Below are 21,098 nucleotides of genomic sequence, written 5' to 3' on the forward strand. Positions count from 1 at the left end.
AATCACTACACTTTATCGTGCATTGTGTTTCTTTCTCTCTTGATTCCTCTTTGGTTTTTGTTTTACTATTTTTTCCATATTTCCTTTACTTTCTCCAATTTCATTTACTTTTCTTTCCAGGTTTCTTTTTTTTTTCCCTTTTAGCTTCTTACTCTTCAATCAACATTGACTTATTTTCAAGAGCCTCTGACTGTAACTACCAAAAGCAGCAATGAAAAACAGTATCAACTTCATTAAACATCTTGTGTATCATATAACAAATATGTTAAATATATTATTTTTAAAAAATTCATCAAAACTATATGTGTTTGTGTGTGAGTGTCTGTGTGCATATATGTGATTAATAAAAATGAGACATTCAGCCATTTGAAGTCACATGCAAGTTCCAGCTGTGCATCTTGCTTTGGAACTTAGAGCTAGTTAACTCTTTTTGCCTCTGCTTCTTCATTTGGAAATAAGGTCAGAAAAGACTGTAACATTTTCAATGTCACAGTAGGCCATTGTACCACAGGCTCATTCAAGGATTATTTTAGAGCAGAGGTTTGGCAAAATTTGACAGGTGAAATCAAGCCTAAGGCCTGTGTTTATTCATTCCTTGGGCTAAGAATGAATTTTACATGATTAAAAAGTTGTAAAAAAGAAAATGATAGAGAAGCAAAGCCAAATATGTGGCAGAAGCTTCATGTAGCCAACAAGTACTAAAATATCTACTATCTGATTCTTTACGGAAAATATGTACTGACTCATGCCCTAGAGGAATGAACCATTGTTTGATTTACTATGTACCATTGTTAGGATTCAGACTCAATGAAAATAGATGATAACAAGTAGATTGATAAGCTGCAAATGATTTTTGTCCATTGGAGAGGCAGTAGATTTCTGTCTGGTAAAAAAAATGTAACCCTAAAATTTATAGTTGCATTGTTCTCTAAGACATAAACCAGTTTCATATACTACTTAGTAATCATATTCCAGCATCCTTTAAATTGGCTGTAAATACTTGTCTTTCTCATACTCTTTTGAAACAGCTCTGCTATCCTAATGGCTCTCTTATTAATAAATACAATAATTTTTGACATGTATTTATTTTATATTTGTACCTAAATCATATTTTTAACTCTTAGAAATTTAAGTTTTGGCAATAAATGGGCAATCTCCTTCTTTCCTATTTAGTATAAATTATTTCAGGATTTTAATACAGCATGGTGTTGGACAAATAAGTGGAACTTGCTTTTCTTAAAAGTCAGTCTAGATATTCTCTTAACAGAACTCCAATTTAGGGCTTCTCTGGGTTCTTCTATTCTCTCCACTTCTTTTAAAGACTATTTTTTAGATAAGTTTTAGGTTCACAGAAAAAAAAATTAAAAGAAGGTACAGAGATTTACCACATACCTGTACTCCAACATACACATGGCCTCCCCAGTTATAAGCATCCTCCAACAAAGTGGTACATTTGTTACAGTGAACACACATTGACACATCATTATTATCCAGAGTCCATAGTTTACATTAGGGTTCTCACTTGGTGTTCTCTATTTTTTAAATGATGGTGTCGTTATAACTAGTGCTCACCACTCATAACAGTAGAGTTGTAGGTTGATCAAGGGACAGCCATGTTTTTCTTTTTCTCAAGCTTCTTTATGCAAATTTCAATGATTATTGTTATTACTTGATAAATCAAAGTTAAGTAATATACAATGAGATAAAAATCAGTGCAGGAAGAGATTTAATTCAACGAAGACCAAACTGAATGCAAAGACTAAACAAAGATGAATTACTAAATAAGTGTCATGCGATTAATGTGGCTGAAGCAACAGCAGAAGATTGGTGTGTTTGGCTTTGACTAGGCCTTTGCTTGGAAGCACTTAATTTTGAAAACATATGTGCTGCATGTAAAACAAAATTTTGTTTATTAAACAGTTTTTGGAAACAGGAAGAGTGTAATGCTCTATTTCCTCCATTTATTATTTTTTTCCTCCATTTATTATTGTTCAGACAGTCTCAAAATAGAAATATCAATACAGATAAATAAATATGTACAAATAAAATGGAAAAAGGAGATCTGTTGAATCTTCACAGGTTCTCATATTTATCATAGGACATTCATAGATAGAAAGAAACAATTTTAGGAACATCTCAAAATAAATGCCTTTATAAAATTAGTTTGGGTTTTATAAACAAGTTCTAGTGTTGAATGAATGTGTAAATAATTGAGTAGCAATGTGGTTGACTAGGGTCAATTGGTTTAAAAGCCCATTCCCAGCAATACTCTTTTCTCCTGTAACCCGTCAGCCCAAGGATCCAGGGTGCACTTTTTGAGGCATTCAGAAGGCTTGGGGGAGCAGGTGAACCTTTAGCTCTAAACAGTTGATCTATTCTCCTTTCCTAAGTCAGAATGTAGGCAATGACTATAAATAACTCGAGCACTGACCCCACAAGTAGCCTGGGCTCTTACACTTCATGTTCTCTGTCTGCTCGTCCTTTCTCTCACCTCTGCTCTGGTAAATGGCCACGGCAGTTCTCACACATCAATTCACGATTTCTCTTTTTGAAGTCTCTGCTGACCCTGTTTTAACTAATCTGCATCCTTATAATTATATATTGGTATGTAGTGGTGTGAATTATCAACATTTATATGCTTGTTCATTATCCTGCAATTATCATTAATCTGAAGTTATTTTAGTTGCATATTTTATGTGAAGATAAAATTACTTTTCTTCTGTGAAAATACTTTGAACAATGAGCTGCTGTGTGACATTGCTGTCTTTTCAGTTTATGGCATACTTTTGTAAAAAACTTTAAAAATTCTTTTGTGCCTTTTCACATTGCCCACATCAGAAATGTTAATGCAATGAAAAATTCTTGAAACTCAACAAGTCAGATAGTAGTTATTATACACTTACATAAATACAGTTATGGTTTTTCAATGTTGACTTAAGATGGATTTAGATCTGAGTACCATATGTACTCACTTATAAGTGGAACCTGAACATTTATGGTAATACTATAAGAAAGGGATCGGCAGTAGTGAAACACTGCCAGGGGGGTTGGAGCACACAACATCAATAAGGGTACCTAATCTCAAACCAGGCAAAGTGGGGACCAAAGGGAGGCCCAAGCTTTACCTGTACAAAGACCACATATGTATCTAACCCTGAATTGTACCCCACATCTTCAAAATAAAAAAAAGAAAATAGATGTACATTCATGTTTCAAAGCTAATGATTGCATTTTAATTAATCACAAAATAGGAAGATAAATATATTTATTTATATTTAACCTCTTTTTTCAGTTATTAATATGAAAAATAGATCTTCTGATTTGATCAACACTTCTTCCATTTTATGTTTTTCTAAGACTTTCCTTCTGTTGAAAATGTGAGTAATACAAAACACAATTTATGTGGACTGAAAAATAGTCAATGGAGGCTGCATGAGGTGGCTCACACCCGTAATCCCAGCATTTTGGAAGGTCGAGGTGCAAGGATTGCTTGAGCCCAGGAGTTTGAGACCTGCTTGGGCAACATAGCAAGACCTCAACTCTACAAAAAAAATGAAAAAATTAGGCTGGTGTGGTGGCGCATACCTATAGTCCCAGCTATTTGGGAGACTGAGGTGGAAGACTGCCCGAGCTCAGGAGGTGGAGGCTGCAGCGAGCCATGATTGTGCCACTGCACTCCCAGCCTAAGTGATAGAGGGAGACCTCAATTGAAAAAAAAAAAAGCCAATCAAAATTAGTCATTAATACTTTCAAAAGACAGAAATTTAAACAGAAACAGTGTTCATTAAGTAGATATATGCTCATGTTCATATATACATGTAACCCTAGGTTTCTCAAAAAAGTTCTAGATTTATGTGAAACTACTGTGTAATGATACAATTTACTCTCTACTGACTTCTACCACTTAAAATCAAGACTGCACTTGGGAAAATGACTTTTATCTAGTTTAAAACACAGATAGTACTCATGCTTTGAAATTTCCATGTGTTAGGGTTTATTTATTCTTTTGAAAAGACTACTTTTGGCAAAAAAACAAAGCAAACAAATGTCCTGCAAAGAAATCTATAGAATTGTTGAAGAGAAATAATACTTTAAAAGCAAATTTTTAGTAGATTAGTCATAAATTCAACAGTTTAAATCTACTTAAAGTGCTCTTGGTTTTTATTTTATTTTATTTTTTATTTTTTTGAGTTGGAGTCTCACTCTGGTGCCCAGGCTGGAGTGCCATGGCGCACTCATGGCCACCGTAGCCTCAACCTGCTGGGCTCAGGCGATTCTTCTGCCTCAGCCTTCCTAGTAGCTAGAACTACAGGTGTACACTACCACACCTAGCCAATTTTTTGATTTATTGTAGAGATGAGATCTCACCACGTTTCCCAGGTTGATCTTGAGCCCCTAGACTCAGGCAATCCTCTTGCCTTGGCCTCCCAAAGTGCTGGGATAACAGGCTTGAGCCACTGCTCCCGGCCTGCTCCTGGTTTTTAACAATAGATTATGATATATTCTCATAAAAGATTTGAATTCAGTTATTAAACACTGCTTTGAATGATTAATTTTAAAATCATTTTTTTTACCAAATAATAGACATTTTTCTCACTTTTCCACATAAAAAATTAAAAAATAATCTGTCTTATGGTTTTGAATTCGTGATATGGTTTGAGGGTAAACATGATATATTTGGAAAGTGAAATAAAGACAATAATTCAAAGGCAAAAGTATTTACTTTTTGAAGACCTAAAACTGACACAATAAAAATATCTTAATTAATATCTATAAGGAATAAATGCAAGAACATCCAATATGTATAAATTATGAAACACAACTTTTTTCTAGTGAGTTTTTAAAAGAGCCAGCTATATATTTTATCTCTACGTCATCATCAGTCACAATATTAATGATCCAAATATTACAACTTATTTTCCTAAATGCACAAAGGAAATAAAAACATTACAACAAAGCAACTATATCGTATTTGTAAGGAATGAACTGGTTCAAAAAATTCTGATTTGTGGAAATAGAAATAAATGAAATGATGTTTTATATGTGAGACATTCAGGAATAATTAAGCCATCATCACCTGCCCCCCAAAATGTGAATTGAACAAAACAATTTTTGTTTCTCAGAAATATTCATAGCTGACTTTAATCTAGATATAATACAAAATGTAAATATTCAATGACTATGTAGTCAGACTCAACAATAACCTGATTAAACTTCATTGGGAATTTTTAAATTTTTTTCGGCCAGACATTCAGTCTTGTTTTTTGCATCTTAAAGAAAATAAAAAGTCTTTAAAAAATGTTATTTTCCCACCTTCTGCTATACTTGGGAACACACTACTATCTGTTCATTTATTATTAGAATGAATTATATATGTATAATATTTAAGTATATTTGACAAGTAGAATATATAAAAATTTCTCTGCAATGGCCTAGCTGAAGTAAATAAGTTATCACTTAATATTCATTCCTAATGGTTTCCCATTAAAATGCAACGGTAAATCTGACAAAACAATAGGAGGAACATAATCTGTGTGACCCTTTATTCACCTTCTAATTGATTATTGCTGTGGCAACGTCCATTCTTTATTAAATAGTTATGAAAATAGTTCACTTTAAATTAACCGGCATCACCATGGAACAAATTACATGACTGTGTAATCTAGAAGAAACTCAGGCCCATATCTAGTATAACTGGGTTGAAACTGTTATAGAGAGGGATTCTGTGAGTGAAAGCTAGAAACAGAATTTTTGCATAGCAGATAAATCTACAATGACTAGTGATACTGAGGCCAAATTGTCTTTTTTTAAGGAGACTTTTCCTTTTTTGGAATAAATATTTTTAGTTTTCAATAATGCGTCATATTGATTATTTGGAGTAGGACATAGCCTATATGATTGAAAATATTGACTGATCAGCCTCCATAGAGAAAAAGAAAATGAAATTAAATCTAAATTTTAAGTTCAGGATAATGAACTTGAACTTTTCTTGAAATTTCAGGAAAAAAACCCTAGGCTACTTTCCAAAGTGATGGCCAAGAAGGCTACCACGGTTTAGAACAGTGGTCCCCAACCTTTTTGGCATCAGGGACTGGTTTCTTGGAGCACAATTTTTCCATGGACGACGGGGAGGGCAGGAGAGATGTGCAGTCAACCTCACCGCTCATGTTAATCTGTATCGGCAGCCACTCCCCAGCACTTGCGTCAATGCCTAAGCTTCGCTTCACATCCTCAGACGTCAGGTTCTCCTAAGGAGCGTGCAGCCTGGATCCCTCGCATGTGCAGTTGACAAACGGGGCTCCTGCGCCTCGGAGAATGGAGTGGCATCGATGACCTGACAGAAGGCAGAGCTCAGGCAGGAATGCACACAATGGGGACTGGCTATAAATACAGATGAAGTGTTGCTCCCTCACGGCTGCTCGCCTTCTGCTGTGCGGCACAGTTCCTAACAGGTGGAGGACTGGTACCAGTTTGTGGTCCAGGGGTGGGGACCCCTGGTTTTTTTTTCTCTTTTTTTCTGAGTCGGAGTCTCACTCCGTCGCCCAGCCAGGAGTGCAGCGGCCGCTCCCGGCCACCGCAGCCTCCACCTGCCGGCTCGGCCATCCTTCCGCCTCAGCCTTCCGGGTAGCCGGAATTACAGGCACGTGCTATCACGCCCGGCTGATTTTTTGATTTATTGTAGAGATGAGGTCTCGCCAAGTTGCCCAGGCAGCTCTCGAACCCGCGGGCTCAGGCCATCCACTCTTCTCGGCCTCCCAAAGTGCTGGGATTACAGGGTGAGCCATCAAGCCCGGCCAGGGATCCCTGGTTTAAAAGGCCAAGATGATACTAAATTTCATTTAGAAAACATTGGAAAAGAAAAAGAAAACACTTTTCTCTGCTTTTATTATAACAACATGTACTCTCATCGAGAATAGTACGGGTACATATGTACTAAAAAACAAAACAAAACAAAAAAACCGGAGAAAAGTAACAAACAATTAAAGTGAGTGAATGGCTTCTACATTTAAATAGAATAAAAAACAAAACAAAAACAAGTTTGGGAAGATAAAAGTTTGAGACTAAAGATTTTATATATATATTTTTTGTTTGTCTCTTCAGCGACTAAATGCTCCTTGGTGTAGGTTTTCATAATATAGTATTAGAAAAAAAGCTGTTGATTCTATCTTGAGGTTAAAATAGATCTTTTCTCGGCAAATATAAGAAGCTATATTTACATGAACTTAAAATAATTATTGATGAAATTATTATGACATTTTTGAAATACAAGTAGATACAAAGGGATTTTAGATAAATTCATGGATTGCAGTTCCTCAATGAAATGGTAAAGAAGCTGAGATTCTTTTAGAAATATATCATTTTACTTCTTTACGTCTGACCTAGTAGAGGGCAAACATAAATTTCATGAAAACATATTCTCTAGAAACTATCAGAAAACGGAAAACATTGTGTGCTTGGGAAAACTTTTCTTATAATTTGAAGGTCATTTGTATTTAAATGTTTTACTGCTTAGCTTAGTTTTTATTATTAGCACTTCATTTATTAAAGACAATGAAAATATTTTTTGAAAATGAAATTACACAATCATTGACTAATATGTTATCAGAAATGTTAATGTTGTTATTCAGTTTTACAAGTTAATCTTTTTAATTAAATAATTCATCCATAAAATCGTTTATCAATGATAACTGATGAAATAAAATAACATATGGCATGAAAAAGATGTAAATAGAACTGCATGTGAAAGATGTACATCTGATATTTTACTGAAAGCCCTCCCTACCAAGTACGCCAAAAACCTGCAATTGTTTTGTTTCTTATTAAACCAGAAACCTAGAATTGTCACTTGGAATGGGGAATGAGTTGAGGAGGTAGGTATTGCTATTGAGGGTTTTTGGCTGGGACTCTATTAGAGGCCATTTACTATCCAATTTTCAACAAATCATTTAAATACCTGCTGTGCTTTTTTAGGGCTCTATCAGGCACCTACTGCTTCTGGGTGGTGAGGGTTTGATTTGTGGCTTCCTTCACAGCACTAGAGAAAACTTAAGAGGCAATCATTAAACATGAATTCTAGCTCTATGATAACAAGAAAGAAGTTGGACTATAAAGAGACAATTCAAATATTCAGTGAAAGGGATCATGCCTGGGTATTTGTCAATTAATAGGAATTTATATTCCAGACCTCAGCACAGTTCTAAACTGAGGCAGTGACTACACTGTTCTTTGAGAACAGGGAGCCAGTGTGGCATCCTGGGAAAAGCACTGCTCTGACCAGCTTGGCCACTTACCAGCAGTGTGATCTTAGGAAATAACTCAGATTTTGTGTTTTTCATGTCTAAAAGGAAGGTGTGATTTTCAATTCTAAGATTTTTTTTCCCTCGAAAGTCTATTTGAATAATATTAAAATTTTCCATTTAAATAGAAAGTAAATTAAGGTTGGGATCTCTAGAATAAATGTTGAAAAGTACAGCAATTTTTCACTAAGTGCACCTTAAGGCACTTTGAATACTTCACAACCAATTTGTATTTATGCCTTTCTTTAAATAATTTGCAAATGTACAGGGACTATTCCATTTGCATGTGTTTAAATGTTTACTTTTTACGATGAAGGGGGGACAAAATTTTGCCTATCAAATGAATAGTTCATGGAAACATAAAATAAGTCAGGCTGTTTTTCCTCCATTATTTAATGTTCAAACAATCTCAAAATAGAAATATCAATACATATAAGTAAATATGTGCAAATAAAATGGAAACATGGAAGATCTGTTGAATCTTTACAGTTTTCACATTGACATGAAAGTATTCACACATCATAGGACATTTATATATAGAAAAAAATAATTTTAGATACATTTCAAAGTAAATGTATTAGTGTTTTGTTTTATAAACAAATTTCAGTGCTGTGTGATTGAATAGATACTTTAGTCCAATTGATTGATAATTGATTGATAATATAACAATATTTCTGCTATTTTATGATAAACTGTAGTGCAGCTCATCATGTAAGGACTTATCTATGCTCCTTATTCGTCCTATGTTTTTAAATATTTCTATTAATATTAAAAAATCAATATTTTCCACCCTGAAGGTCTTTTTGATACATAAGCCTATGTGATGCCATGAAATTGAACCAACCGATGTATTTTAAAAATTTTTGATCTGTGGTACAACCAGACATATTTATAAATGTGCATACATTCTTACAATTTTTCTTTTTAATTTATTTGAGAGGCATATCAATTTACATAACCACCATTTTATTAGAAACAGTTGGAAAAATGGTGGAAAAAAATTCAATTGAACATTAAATTAAAGGTTTTGTTTTGGTTCAGAATTTCTTTCTTTTACAGAAATAAGATTTTGAATGAAGCTATGGTATTTAAAATCATGTATGTGATACTAAACAGTCTCCTATTCTGAAGCATGAAGCTATGTAGTTCCTTAAAATTATAATGTCAAAAGAATATCTACTTATGGTTTAAGAGTGTATTACATCACTATAAATTTCCTTTGTGCTCAGTAGATGTTCTAAGTGCCTGATAAAGTGAATAAATTCTTAATAAATAGCTTAGAAATTCAGACTTGGTATATAAAACATTATTATTTTGTTGGGGGTAAAAATTGTTTTCTAAATCCTAAAAAAACCCTTTGTGTCTGTATATTTAAAATATTTTAAATATACAGTGTAATTACTCAGTCTCTCATTTACCTTCTTCATAGAAAAGGGAGCCATTTTTTATGATTTCCAATCTGTTGGTTATTTACCAGTTTTTTATAAATTTCTGACTTTAGAAACCGAGGAAAAGAATCCTTGGCCATGAGACTGTAGATTAATTTCTGAGCCTCATCAAAACACTTGAGAGTTGGTTCAGCAATATTCTTTGAGATGAGGTCCCGGGTGCTGAAGTCAATGTTAATCTGTGAAAAATAAAGTTGTGTAGAATTAGATTAGTTTAATCAAAGATTATATGGTTCATACCAATGGTAGATACACATATTATTTAAATATTTTTTCCAAACACAAAGCTAATCTGATGCAAAACAGTAGAAGAGTCATGCATTTGTTTTCTGGACTACAGAGCACATGCTTGGTTCAACTGTTTTTCTAAGCTTGAGAGGGGTGGCATTGACAAGGAACAGAGGTAAAATCTTGTTTTGAGTTATTTTTTTTTTAAAGCAAAGTGAAAAAGCAAACAAGATACTTTGTAACATTATAAACTTCTTTTTCTATCCATCTTCCCCCCCAGTACTTTTACTTAAATACCTAAAATGCTCTTTCCATAGGCAGAACTGTATCTAGAATTTTACTAGGTTGGAATGCACCAACCCAGTCCCATTCTCAATATTTTCCATTTTCCTCACTGCATTTCTTTTTCTTTGAATTTGTATTATTTTGTTTGATAAAATGTACCAAGTAACTTTTCACTGATCCCCATTTTCTCACAGAAAATATATCTATACATAATGTCTTTGTTTCTTTACCATTACCTCACATAGGGGTCTTCAACAAGTTCTAATAGAAAGTGATTACATTGGAAAACATACACCATTCAGCTGCAAATATGTAAGATGCCCTAATGTTCTTGTGGAACTATTTACCCCCACTTTACATCTATTCCAGCATATATTCTGAAAGGCAGAAAATTTTGCATCCAAGATATCTAATTTAAACTGAAAATATTCATGAAGTTCAAAATATATTTGCAGTTTAAAATTAAGACTACCAAGGGCAGATGCTATATCTATCTTGTTCATAATTCTATTTTCCAGTACTTATCAGAATACCTACCACATAATAGGGAATCAGTAAACATTTGTTAAATAGAATTAAAATGCCTCCTGGCAAAGTGTAGGAGATTGTAAAAATGGTAGAATTTTGGAGCTTGGTAAAAGAAAGACTATAAATGACAATTTATGCTGCATTAAATTAAGGCTAAATGATAGGCAGACAGATCTGCCATCAAATTCCTCCTCAGCTACTTACTTGCTGTTTGTGAGTGAAGCAATTTCTATAGTTTCCTCTCATCTTTAATTTCCATAGTGTAAAAGAGGATAATAATGGCACCTATCTTTTTTATTTTATTTTTATTTTTTGAGTTGGAGTCTCACTCTGTCGCCCAGACTGGAGTGCAGTGGCTGCTCCCGGCCACCGCAGCCTTGACCTGCTGGGCTCCGGCGATCCTTCCACCTCAGCCTTCTAAGTAGCCGGAGTTACAGGCGTGCGCTACCACACCCGGCTGATTTTTTTGATTTATTGTAGAGATGAGGTCTCGCTGCCCAGGCGGGTCTCGAACCCGCGGGCTCAGGCAATCCACTCACCTCAGCCTCCCAAAGGCGCGGGATTACAGGCTGAGCCACCGAGCCTGGCTGACACCTATCTTAAAGCATTTTTAGGATTAAATGTTAATTTGAGAAGAATCATCAAAGGGCCACTGTATCCTCACAGATATTTTCTTTCTTTAAGGATTTCAGTTACTTAATGATCCTAGCATACATCTGCATTTCTATTCCTTTGATTTCCTTCTTAGGTACCTCATCAAAGTTCTGGATCGAACAAAACTTTCTCAAAGGCTTCCAAACTTGTAATCAATTGATCCTTCATTATATAGGAAGATGGTTCAGGGCAGTGGAAAAACTTTGAGATCATTTTTAAGTCTGTCCTCTAACACTTTTGGTGACTAGAGTGAATTACCTATATATTTCTGAGCTTCTGCTTCTTACTTTTTAAGCTGTTAATATTTCTCGACCCAGCTGATATAAGAATTGAAGTGAGATGATCCATCAATTTATTGATTTGACAAATATTTATAAATGTCTGTTATGTGCCAAATGCTGTCTATATATGGGGAAACACAACCAACAACTAAATAAATAGTATTATTTTAGATTTATAGCTGAATAATCAGAAAGAGCTGGCCCCTTAGAATCAGGAAAAAACATTTCTGGCAGAAAAAAAAAACACAGAGTAGCTGATGTAAGGGAAAATTTGTTAGGTTCTGAAGAGTCACTACACCTGGATGGTTGGAGTGTAGGGCCAGAGCAAGGAAGTGCTGTGAAGAGATTAGAAGAGGAGATCTGGGCCAGGACTTGGAGAGTTTATACGCCGTGCCGGGATTTCCTGTTTCTCTGCTAGAAGCAATTGAGTGACATTGAAGTGTTTTGAGCAGGAAAGTGCCATGGTAACCTATAAAATGAACCTATATAGTGTCTGCTTCGTGGTGAGAATCAATGAATAGCAGATATTATTAAGATCATATCTATGATTTGTTTAACTTTGTAGCCTTCCAATGGGTAAGTATAGCAGCTTAACATTTCAATATTCATCAAGGGAGTTTTACTGACAGTAGGGCCAGTGTGCACCCACTGCACAGTGTTGACTTATTATTACTATAATCAAAACTGAACACCTATAATAACTCCCCATTTTCTATTTTAAAAGTTCAAAGCCCAGATTTTGGTATTCATGGCCTTTACAATGTGGTATCAATGTACACATTTTTTCTCTCCATGTGTGCCCTGTACTACTGTCAAGTTAGACAATTCCCCTCAAATTCCTAGTGTTTTCCACTTCAGAACATTTTCTCATGATATTTCATTCTAACTGAAAGTCTTTCGCTCTTCACCTAAGTCTTTCAAAAATCTTTTTTGTTCTTAAGGCTAAATTTACATTTTATGCCTCTTCACTAAGCTTCGCATATTGTAAGACTCAATAAATATATGTTGTATAAATCAAGTGAAAAAAGTGGTTCTATATTTGTTCAAAATTATGTTTAAATTTTAGAAAGAACACTGCATTTCAGCATACTAATGATAATTAGTATTAGTATTAAAATACGTTAGGCTTGTATTTCTAACTTATTTTTGTCATTTTTTTGATTTGCCTATTTTCCTACAAGGAACTGCCAACATCAGTTATTGATAGCTAAGTGATGAACAGATATACTGTTCCCAGGAGACAATCATTAGTTTTATGAAGACATATCTTGGCAATTCAGCTTAATGTCAGTGACAAAACATCACACCCACATGTTTGTGTAAATGTCATTTTTCTTCAAGTTGTCCAAGTTAGAAACATAGGAATTATCTCTGACACCTCTTTTTTTTCTCTGATCTCTTATCTACTGTTATCTACTGGCTGTGTGTGTGTGTGTGTGTGTGTGTGTGTGTGTGTGTGTGTGTGTTCTCTCTTTTATTTTGTAATTTTACAAAATTTTTTTTTTATTCTCACTCTTTTATTCAGTTTGGCTTTTATAACTAGCCTCTTCCCCAAACTATTGAATTTACTACTTATCTGATACCTCTTCTTACAATATCTTTTCTTTCTAAACACTGTGAATAGTATCACCATATCAAGTTCAGCAAAATACCACTTTTATCATATGAATATTCAGTTGAAAACCCATTATTTTCTGTAACACCAAATTTAAACATCTTACCCTGGTATTTGAGATTCTGCACACCCTGACTTTAATATTCTGTTTTGAAATGAACTTCTACTTATCCCTAGTGGTATCCATAAAGCTGGAGTACTCTGTTTCTAAAGTGAATCTTTTACCTAAATCTTTTGTTTATGCTGTTCACAATCTAAAATCCCTCTTATCTCCTTTAATAAGAAAATAATATATATAGATAAATACTATATTCCTTTAATAAAATTACTCCTGGAAACATGTCTGTGAACGCATACCCAACTTAAATACACCTTTTTTTTTTTTTTTTTAGAGTTAGGGTCTCACTCTATAGCCCAAGCTGGAGTGCAGTGGCATGATCACAGCTCACTGCAGCCTTAACTTACTGGGTTCAGGTGATTCTTCCACCTCAGACTCCCCGTAGCTGGGACTGTAAGCATCTGCCACCATACCCAGCTAATTTTTTGATTTTTTGTAGAGACAAGGTCTCGCTATGTTGCTTAGTCTGGTCTCAAACTCCTGGGCTCAAGCAATCCTCTCTCTTTGGCTTCTCAAAGTGCTGAGATTATAGGTGTGTAAGCTAGGGCCCCTGGTCACACATCCAACTTTAAACTAGATTTAAATATGATTTTTGGTTGCATTCTACTGGAAGATACATGGAAAAATTTCTCTTTTAAAAAGTAAGACGCCGGGCTCGGTGGCTCAGCCTGTAATCCCACGCTTTGGGAGGCTGAGGTGAGTGGATTGCCTGAGCCTGTGGGTTCGAGACCCACCTGGGCAGCTTGGCGAGACCTCATCTCTACAATAAATCAAAAAATCAGCCGGGCGTGGTACCGCATGCCTGGAATTCTGGCTACTTGGAAGACTGAGGCGGAAGGATCGCTGGAGCCCAGCAGTTCGAGGCTGCGGTGGCCAGGAGTGGCCACTGCACTCCAGTCTGGGCGACAGAGTGAGACTCCAACTCAAAAAAAAAAAGTAAGACAAGAGAAGTTGAGCTTGAAGTGTATTGAAGATGGGACCTATCAGGAGGTGACCCTCTTGAAACGCAAACTTTCCAACTGTATGATCTGAGGTATTTCTGAATTACTTGAGAGCTACTGAGCAGCCTTAAACTTAGCTGAGCATCTTAAATTATGAGGCCTACAGCATGAACTGAACATTATTTCAGTTAATTAAATAAACAGGTTGTATCTATATTATTTACTGATATAGTTACTTCTATTTGTAGTGATACTTTTTAGTTTCAAGGGCCTTCAGTATTATATTAGAGAAACAATATGTATTTTATTTGCTTATTTTTCAAAAGGTCATAAATTATCTTAGATATCTGAGACCATTACACTGCCAATCTCAGAAAACAAGACACAGGATTGTGATGCCTATAAAATGACAGCTGAGATGTCATCATAACCGTTTAGAGACTTTTAGATCCTGTCAACTTTGAAAAGGTCTTGACACAACTGACATTTGACAACAATCCATTGCATTAAAATGACTGCTTTCTGAATGATGTTTATGGTAGTTTAAAAACAATTTTATTATAAAGATCCAGGATATTTTAATACTTGTGATTTTTGTTAACTTAAAGTTATGTCAGCCAATTCCTTTATTCTGCATTAACAGTCAAATTTTTACGGCTTTCAACAAATAATTTTAGAAAAAAGAATACCTTTTAAAGTATACCTGTAGGCTTTCTTGTGACCCTAAAGTATGCTTTATAAATTTTTACATAATTTGAATGAAAAGTTTTCAACTGTGCTCTCATATTCAAATTAGATAGCCTTTCCTCATTTAGAATGTATAGTGTAGCAGGAGACTGTCATTATGCAAAGGGTGTGTGCATGCATAAGTAAAATGCCTTACAAAATTGGAACCAGCAGCATCTTAGACCTCATTCACAACAGAGCTTAAAAATTACTACTCAAATTAAAGCTATCTATAATCATGTTTTTGGTTACATAATTCTATTTAATCACCTCTAACACCTCAAGTATTGCTTCATTTTGGCATCATTAAAAGTGAATGAATATACTAAAATGTATTCTCAAAGGTAGTTATTAAAGTTGATTACAACAAAGTTTGTAACAACTAGAAGGAGTCCATCCACACACAAATAGTATCCTTTGGTTGTCATTGGTTTTGGAGACAGAAATAGATTATGCAAGTTGGGAGGTAGCATTAACACTTTGAATTGGGTAAGATAAATGAAAGAAATAGAATTCAAAACCATCTTGATTAATTAGACAAGTAGTCAAAGCAAAGTCAGCATTGAATAGAAACCAGATGCCTCTCCAATTTCTGTGGTGGTAAAGGAGAGGACACATATAAAATCATAACGTGTACAGATTGCTAAAAATAGAGGTACAGAAGCTGAAGCTATGCTGGAGCAGCTGAAGGGGGCTCAGATTGACCAGTTTCCTCCACCAAGCCCAGCATGTTAAGCTAAGGTTAACAAGTGGCACAGGGTTAACAAGTGGCACAGGGACAGAGGGATGTTTAAAGAACACTGTGCTTTTTGTTTTTGTGTTGAAATGCAGAAACTATTTTTTGAAGGACAGACTGATACTGCAGATTATTAGAAGAAATACTACTGACTCTCTTTTTTCTTCCTAATGTCATATTTGAATCTAGCTTTCATTGTCTAAGAGGATACACAAATTAGAGAGAATTTGAGAGGAGAAATGAAGCTTTTGATAGAAAGGAAGATAGATTGTGTATGACTAGATAATTTTATGCTTCTGCCTTTACTATAAATATCAAGTTTCCCAGGCTATGACATAAACAATTAAAACAAGTAGAAAATCTCGGGATAGAAGTTTGAAACTGTGATCTATCACAAAAATGAAGAACCGAGTATCACATGTTCTCACTCATAAGTGGACCTTGAGCAACTATCGTAATACTGTAAGAAAGGGATTCGCAGTCGTGGGAAACTGTCAGGGGAGTGGGGGCGGGGCACATCTCATCAACAAGGGACCCACATAATAAACATTTGTATACTTAATCCTGAGTTGTGCCCCACATATTTAGAACAAAAAATTAAAAAGAAAGAGAAAAGCCTGGGCTCTCTTCGAATCTTAATAATCTAATGATTGCAGGGCTCATGTTATCTCTAAGCTCAGTTCATTTTTTACCTGTGACTTGTGAATGATTGTAATACCTTTCTAATATGATGATCACATGATGAGCAAATAAGACAGTCCATGTAAAAGCTCTGAGCACATATTACTTATAGTTTTTTAGCTCTACTTTTCTCCCTCCCTCTCTCTTCTTTCCGTGTCTCTTTCTTCTTTTTTTAAACAAGTCTCTATTTTAAGATGGAATATATAAAAATGTGGAACCAGAAAGTGTAGTTGCCTCAATTTATATTCTAAGACACACAATATGGGGCTTCTTTCACTACCTGACTAGTGTTCTAGGCATGGCTTGTCCTTTACGTGGTTGTTTTTCCTCTTCCTTTCCTATCCTTCTCTCTTCCCATCTTGCCTTGTTTCTCTCTATACTCAAATTTTTCTGGTTAAAGCTCACTAATTACCCCCTTTGAGGTACATTCCCCGATTCACTAGACCAGGGATCCCCAACCCTAACAGGTTCACGGTCTGTTAGGAACTGGACAGCATGGCAGGAGGTAAGCAACAATGAGGGAAGCATCTTCTGTATTTGTAGCCATTCTCCATCAGTGGGATTACTGCTGAGCGCTGCCTCCTGTCAGATCAGCTGCAGTATTAGATTCTTATAGGAGCACGAATCCTATTGTGAATTCTGCATGTAAGGGATCTAGGTTGTATACTCCTTATGAGAATCTAATGCCTGGTGATCTGAGATGGAGCAGAGGCTGTGATGCTAGCTCTGGGGAGTGGCTGCAAATACAGATTAACATTAGAAGTGAGGTCTGCACAGAGAGCATAATAAATCAATTGCTTGAAGACTCATATCAAAACCCTATCAGCGAGTGGCAAGTGAATTGATACACTTCAATTGTACAGCTGCATCTGGTGGCAGGCCATAAGTCAGAATCAGATGCTTATTTTAGTTCGTGTGTGGCCTGCTCACTTTCATCCATGCCTCTTTTTTTTTTTTAATGGTGAGTTGTGTAATTACTTCATTATATATTACAATGTAATATTAATATAAATAAAGTGTACAATAAATGTCATGCACGTGAATCATCCCAAGCCTCCTGTCCCCCTTGAAACTTAATCATTTCCATGTAACTGGTCCTTGATGCCAAAAAGGTTGGGGACCACTGCTCTAGGTTTGACATTTCCTGTTGCATGCTATCACCTCACCTTTCCTTTCTCTATCACTATACTCATAAAAGATTATTATTTTTTTAATTATTTTTAACCATAGTCTTCTCACCAAAATGGGGAAGGATCTATTCAAGGACCATGACTATCTTTTTTTCTTAGCTGTACCAGCGTAATGCTTAGCAGACAATAAACATTCAGCTATAGATTAGTGAACAAAAACTTAAAAATTAGTAATTAAATAAACTCTTTATATCTAGAAATGATTCTATAGTTAGGGGAGCACTGTTGGCTAGCAGTAGTAACTAGTGAGGCAGAAATAGGACTGTTCAAAATAACTTCAACACATTGGGGAAGTGGCATTTCAAAATGCAAAGAAAAAATATGAATATAAAATGGAGAATACAAATTGACATTACAGTAATAGCATAAAATGTTTCGGGATGCCTATTTTCATGGGTTTCTCTCAACCCACAATTCATATAATTCATATTTCTTGCTTCAAGATTTAGTTTAAAACTAACCTTATTTAAAATAAAGTCCTTTTCTCAATATACTATCTCACTATTATTTAATAATATCCTTCTAGGTATGATACAAACAATTTTATCTTCTATTTATTTTCCCTTAATCATTTGTTGTTTTGTCATTTTTCCTAGCTGTATAAATTTTATTTTTTGATTCAACTAGATCGAAAGAGTCTTTTAAACCAAACCATAGTTTATAGCTATTTTATTTTCTTACATTTCCTTATCGAAAACTGCCTAGTACAACAACATATTGTATTATACTTATGTGTTTATCATCTGCTTTTCTGCCTATACTAGGCTTTCCTATGGAAGAATTTTTATCTTATAAGGAGGCAAATAGTATGCACAGAATAAAAAGCATTTATAGATGTAAAGGAAAATATGAATTTATAAAAAACACTGTACTGCATTAAAAATAAAAGAAGCCAAACAAAATATTGAAAGTGTCCTGCACAAACTTATTAAGATGTTTTCTCCTTTATGACTAACATATTTTTCTTTGTTTCATGAATTGTGGTATCTCACATTTAATAAATACATTTTACAATTAAACATTTTGTACTATTTTTTTGGCTTAAGAAATTACCAATGTATTTGTTCCTGGGTTGGTGATAATGTGAAGTTGAATTTATATAATTTCCAAACATTACGTTGTGATATGATTTGGTGCTGCTTTCTAATTTCACAAAATGACAATCAGCATAAAATATTTTCTCTTTAATGACACACTCTCCATCTTCTTTAGATTTTCTTTTCAAAATAAGGGAACAATGACATCAGTAGAATATAAATATTTAAAATGTGTCAGTATCTTAGCTGAATATAAAAGTAGTATTTAAAAATTTTCTAAGATAAACAATTTTCTCAAAGCTAAGTAATATATTTTTAAAAAGTTCTTTATTATTATAAAATTATGGTTCAAATTGAGGAAAGAATAAATAAAAGTTTAAGAATTATCTTTTCTTTGCCACTCCCAGGTTCATACTATGTACAATGTAGAGACATCTTAAAAACTATATTGTTTGTCTAATAATCTTTTCGTTTTCAAGTCACTTTGTCAAAATACCTGGGTCATGCTATTTTTTTTAATGCAGTACTTTTTTCTAATCTACCTTGGTACAACTCATGCAATGAGTAGCTCTTTTTTAAAATCTGAATCTGATGATTTATTGACATATTTTAATCATATGTGTTCATATTTACACTTTTAAAGTCATAGGTCTTCAAATGTTCTTAGAAGTCACCCAATGGTTGTTTGCAGGCAGATTCAAAAGTACTCATGATTTAGAAATGATATAAAAAAAAAAAACAAAACTATTCTGCTTGATGTTAGCACTAGCCACAGTATTTCATTTATTATTCTCATTTGTTCTATGTAGATTTATTACTCTGCTTTTTACATAAGGAAACTGAGGCACAGAGAGATGTCTTACTATAAGATTATATAAGTAGGGGATCAGGATTTTAAACCAAGTCTAGGTATTTCCAAACTTTAGATTTTCGGCTTCATCATACTAATTCCCTCTTAATTTAGAAACCAAAGAGTAGGTAACACTATAAAGGAGAGGATGGAAAATGTAGTTGAAATTATTTTCATTTCTCATAGAGACCTGAAAGGTCAATTTTTATATGTGTATTCAGTCTTTGCCTATTAGGACAGGAAACTGACAATCTTCTGTAATGTCAATTTACAGACAGGAATCACTTAGAAACTTTAGTATAGTCTAGTTATAAATTGTCTAATTGCATCAATTAAAAATTAGTAAGTCATGCTAGCAATGTTATAGATGAGGAGATAAGGCATAAGAAGTTGAAAAGAAAGTAAATGGGATTTAGCGAACTTCTGGAAAACACGACCTTGTCATTGTTCTTTATTTTAGGATCTTTACCAAGAAAATTGTTAATAATCTAGATTTTCTTTTAAAAGAGTCAGTTATACAGCTACAATAAAATATAGAAAAATGGAGATTATTCATGTATGAATTTTCTTATTGAATTAATTTTTTACTTATAAAGATCATTTCCCAATCTACATACCACATGCATCGTCTCTTCTTGTCAAGTCTGTCTACTAGCTAAATCTAGAATACTTCCCATCATTTCTTTATCTCCACTGCTGCCTACCTGTCCACTTGATCCTCCATTCTGCCCACATTAGCACTATCAAAATGACTGTAATTTTCAGAAAATGTTAAGGAGTTTTATACATCAGTGCTATATCAATTTGCTCTCAGTCTAAAATAGTCTTTCTTCATTTGCTTTCTTCATACAGTATGACTTGTTTTCATGACCTGCTTTTTTCATGTGTGAACCACTCTGCGGTTCCAACTTTTAACTCTCCAACTAAATTTAATCGCTCTTTTCCACTGTGCTAATAAGGAGCTTTAAATGTGGTTTTATTACTGTATCACACATTGTGTATTTGAAAGGTTTTAATACATGACAATCTGTCCCTCAACTCTGTGACATTACTGTGAAGACAGATGCTCAAAATATCAGTTTAATAAATAAATATACTAACAGTGGTATTATATTTAACATATATCTGATAAACTATAGGGAAATACCTTTAAGACTGCAATAGGTATAAAACGTAACAAGCAAATGTCCTTTAGTAATTTGAATTGGAAACTATTAATAGTAAATAATATCAAAATAGCTATTTCAAATATATTTATGGGTATATGTGTCTATACATCTTTGTTTTCAATTAATTTTATCATATCTAATAGATAAAAATGTTTGTTGACTGTTTTAGAGAACCTTCAAGGAGATGGTATAATTGATGACTTGAAAAGCAGCCATAGGAAATATAAATGATAGGGACAGATGAGTAAGATGGCGATGGGACAAGCTGAACTGTGACGATCTTCACTAAGGGTGACTCCTGGGGGCAGTTCCAC

At 34.3% G+C, this 21,098-nt stretch overlaps 1 protein-coding gene across 1 annotated transcript in view; it reads right to left on the bottom strand.

Moving 5' to 3' along the window:
* Positions 1–9,720: 9,720 nt before the first annotated feature.
* The window catches only part of RGS21 (regulator of G protein signaling 21), a 29,038-nt gene continuing 17,660 nt past the window's right edge, over positions 9,721–21,098 (bottom strand). Inside the window, exon 4 of the mRNA XM_008053160.1 lies at positions 9,721–9,924. Within this exon, the coding sequence (XP_008051351.1) occupies positions 9,721–9,924 (204 nt within the window). The remainder of the gene's footprint in view (positions 9,925–21,098) is intronic.

Source organism: Carlito syrichta, unplaced genomic scaffold, assembly GCF_000164805.1.
Source record: "Carlito syrichta isolate Samal-C Ts95f unplaced genomic scaffold, Tarsius_syrichta-2.0.1 Scaffold287933, whole genome shotgun sequence".
Classification (NCBI taxonomy): Eukaryota; Metazoa; Chordata; class Mammalia; order Primates; family Tarsiidae; genus Carlito; species Carlito syrichta.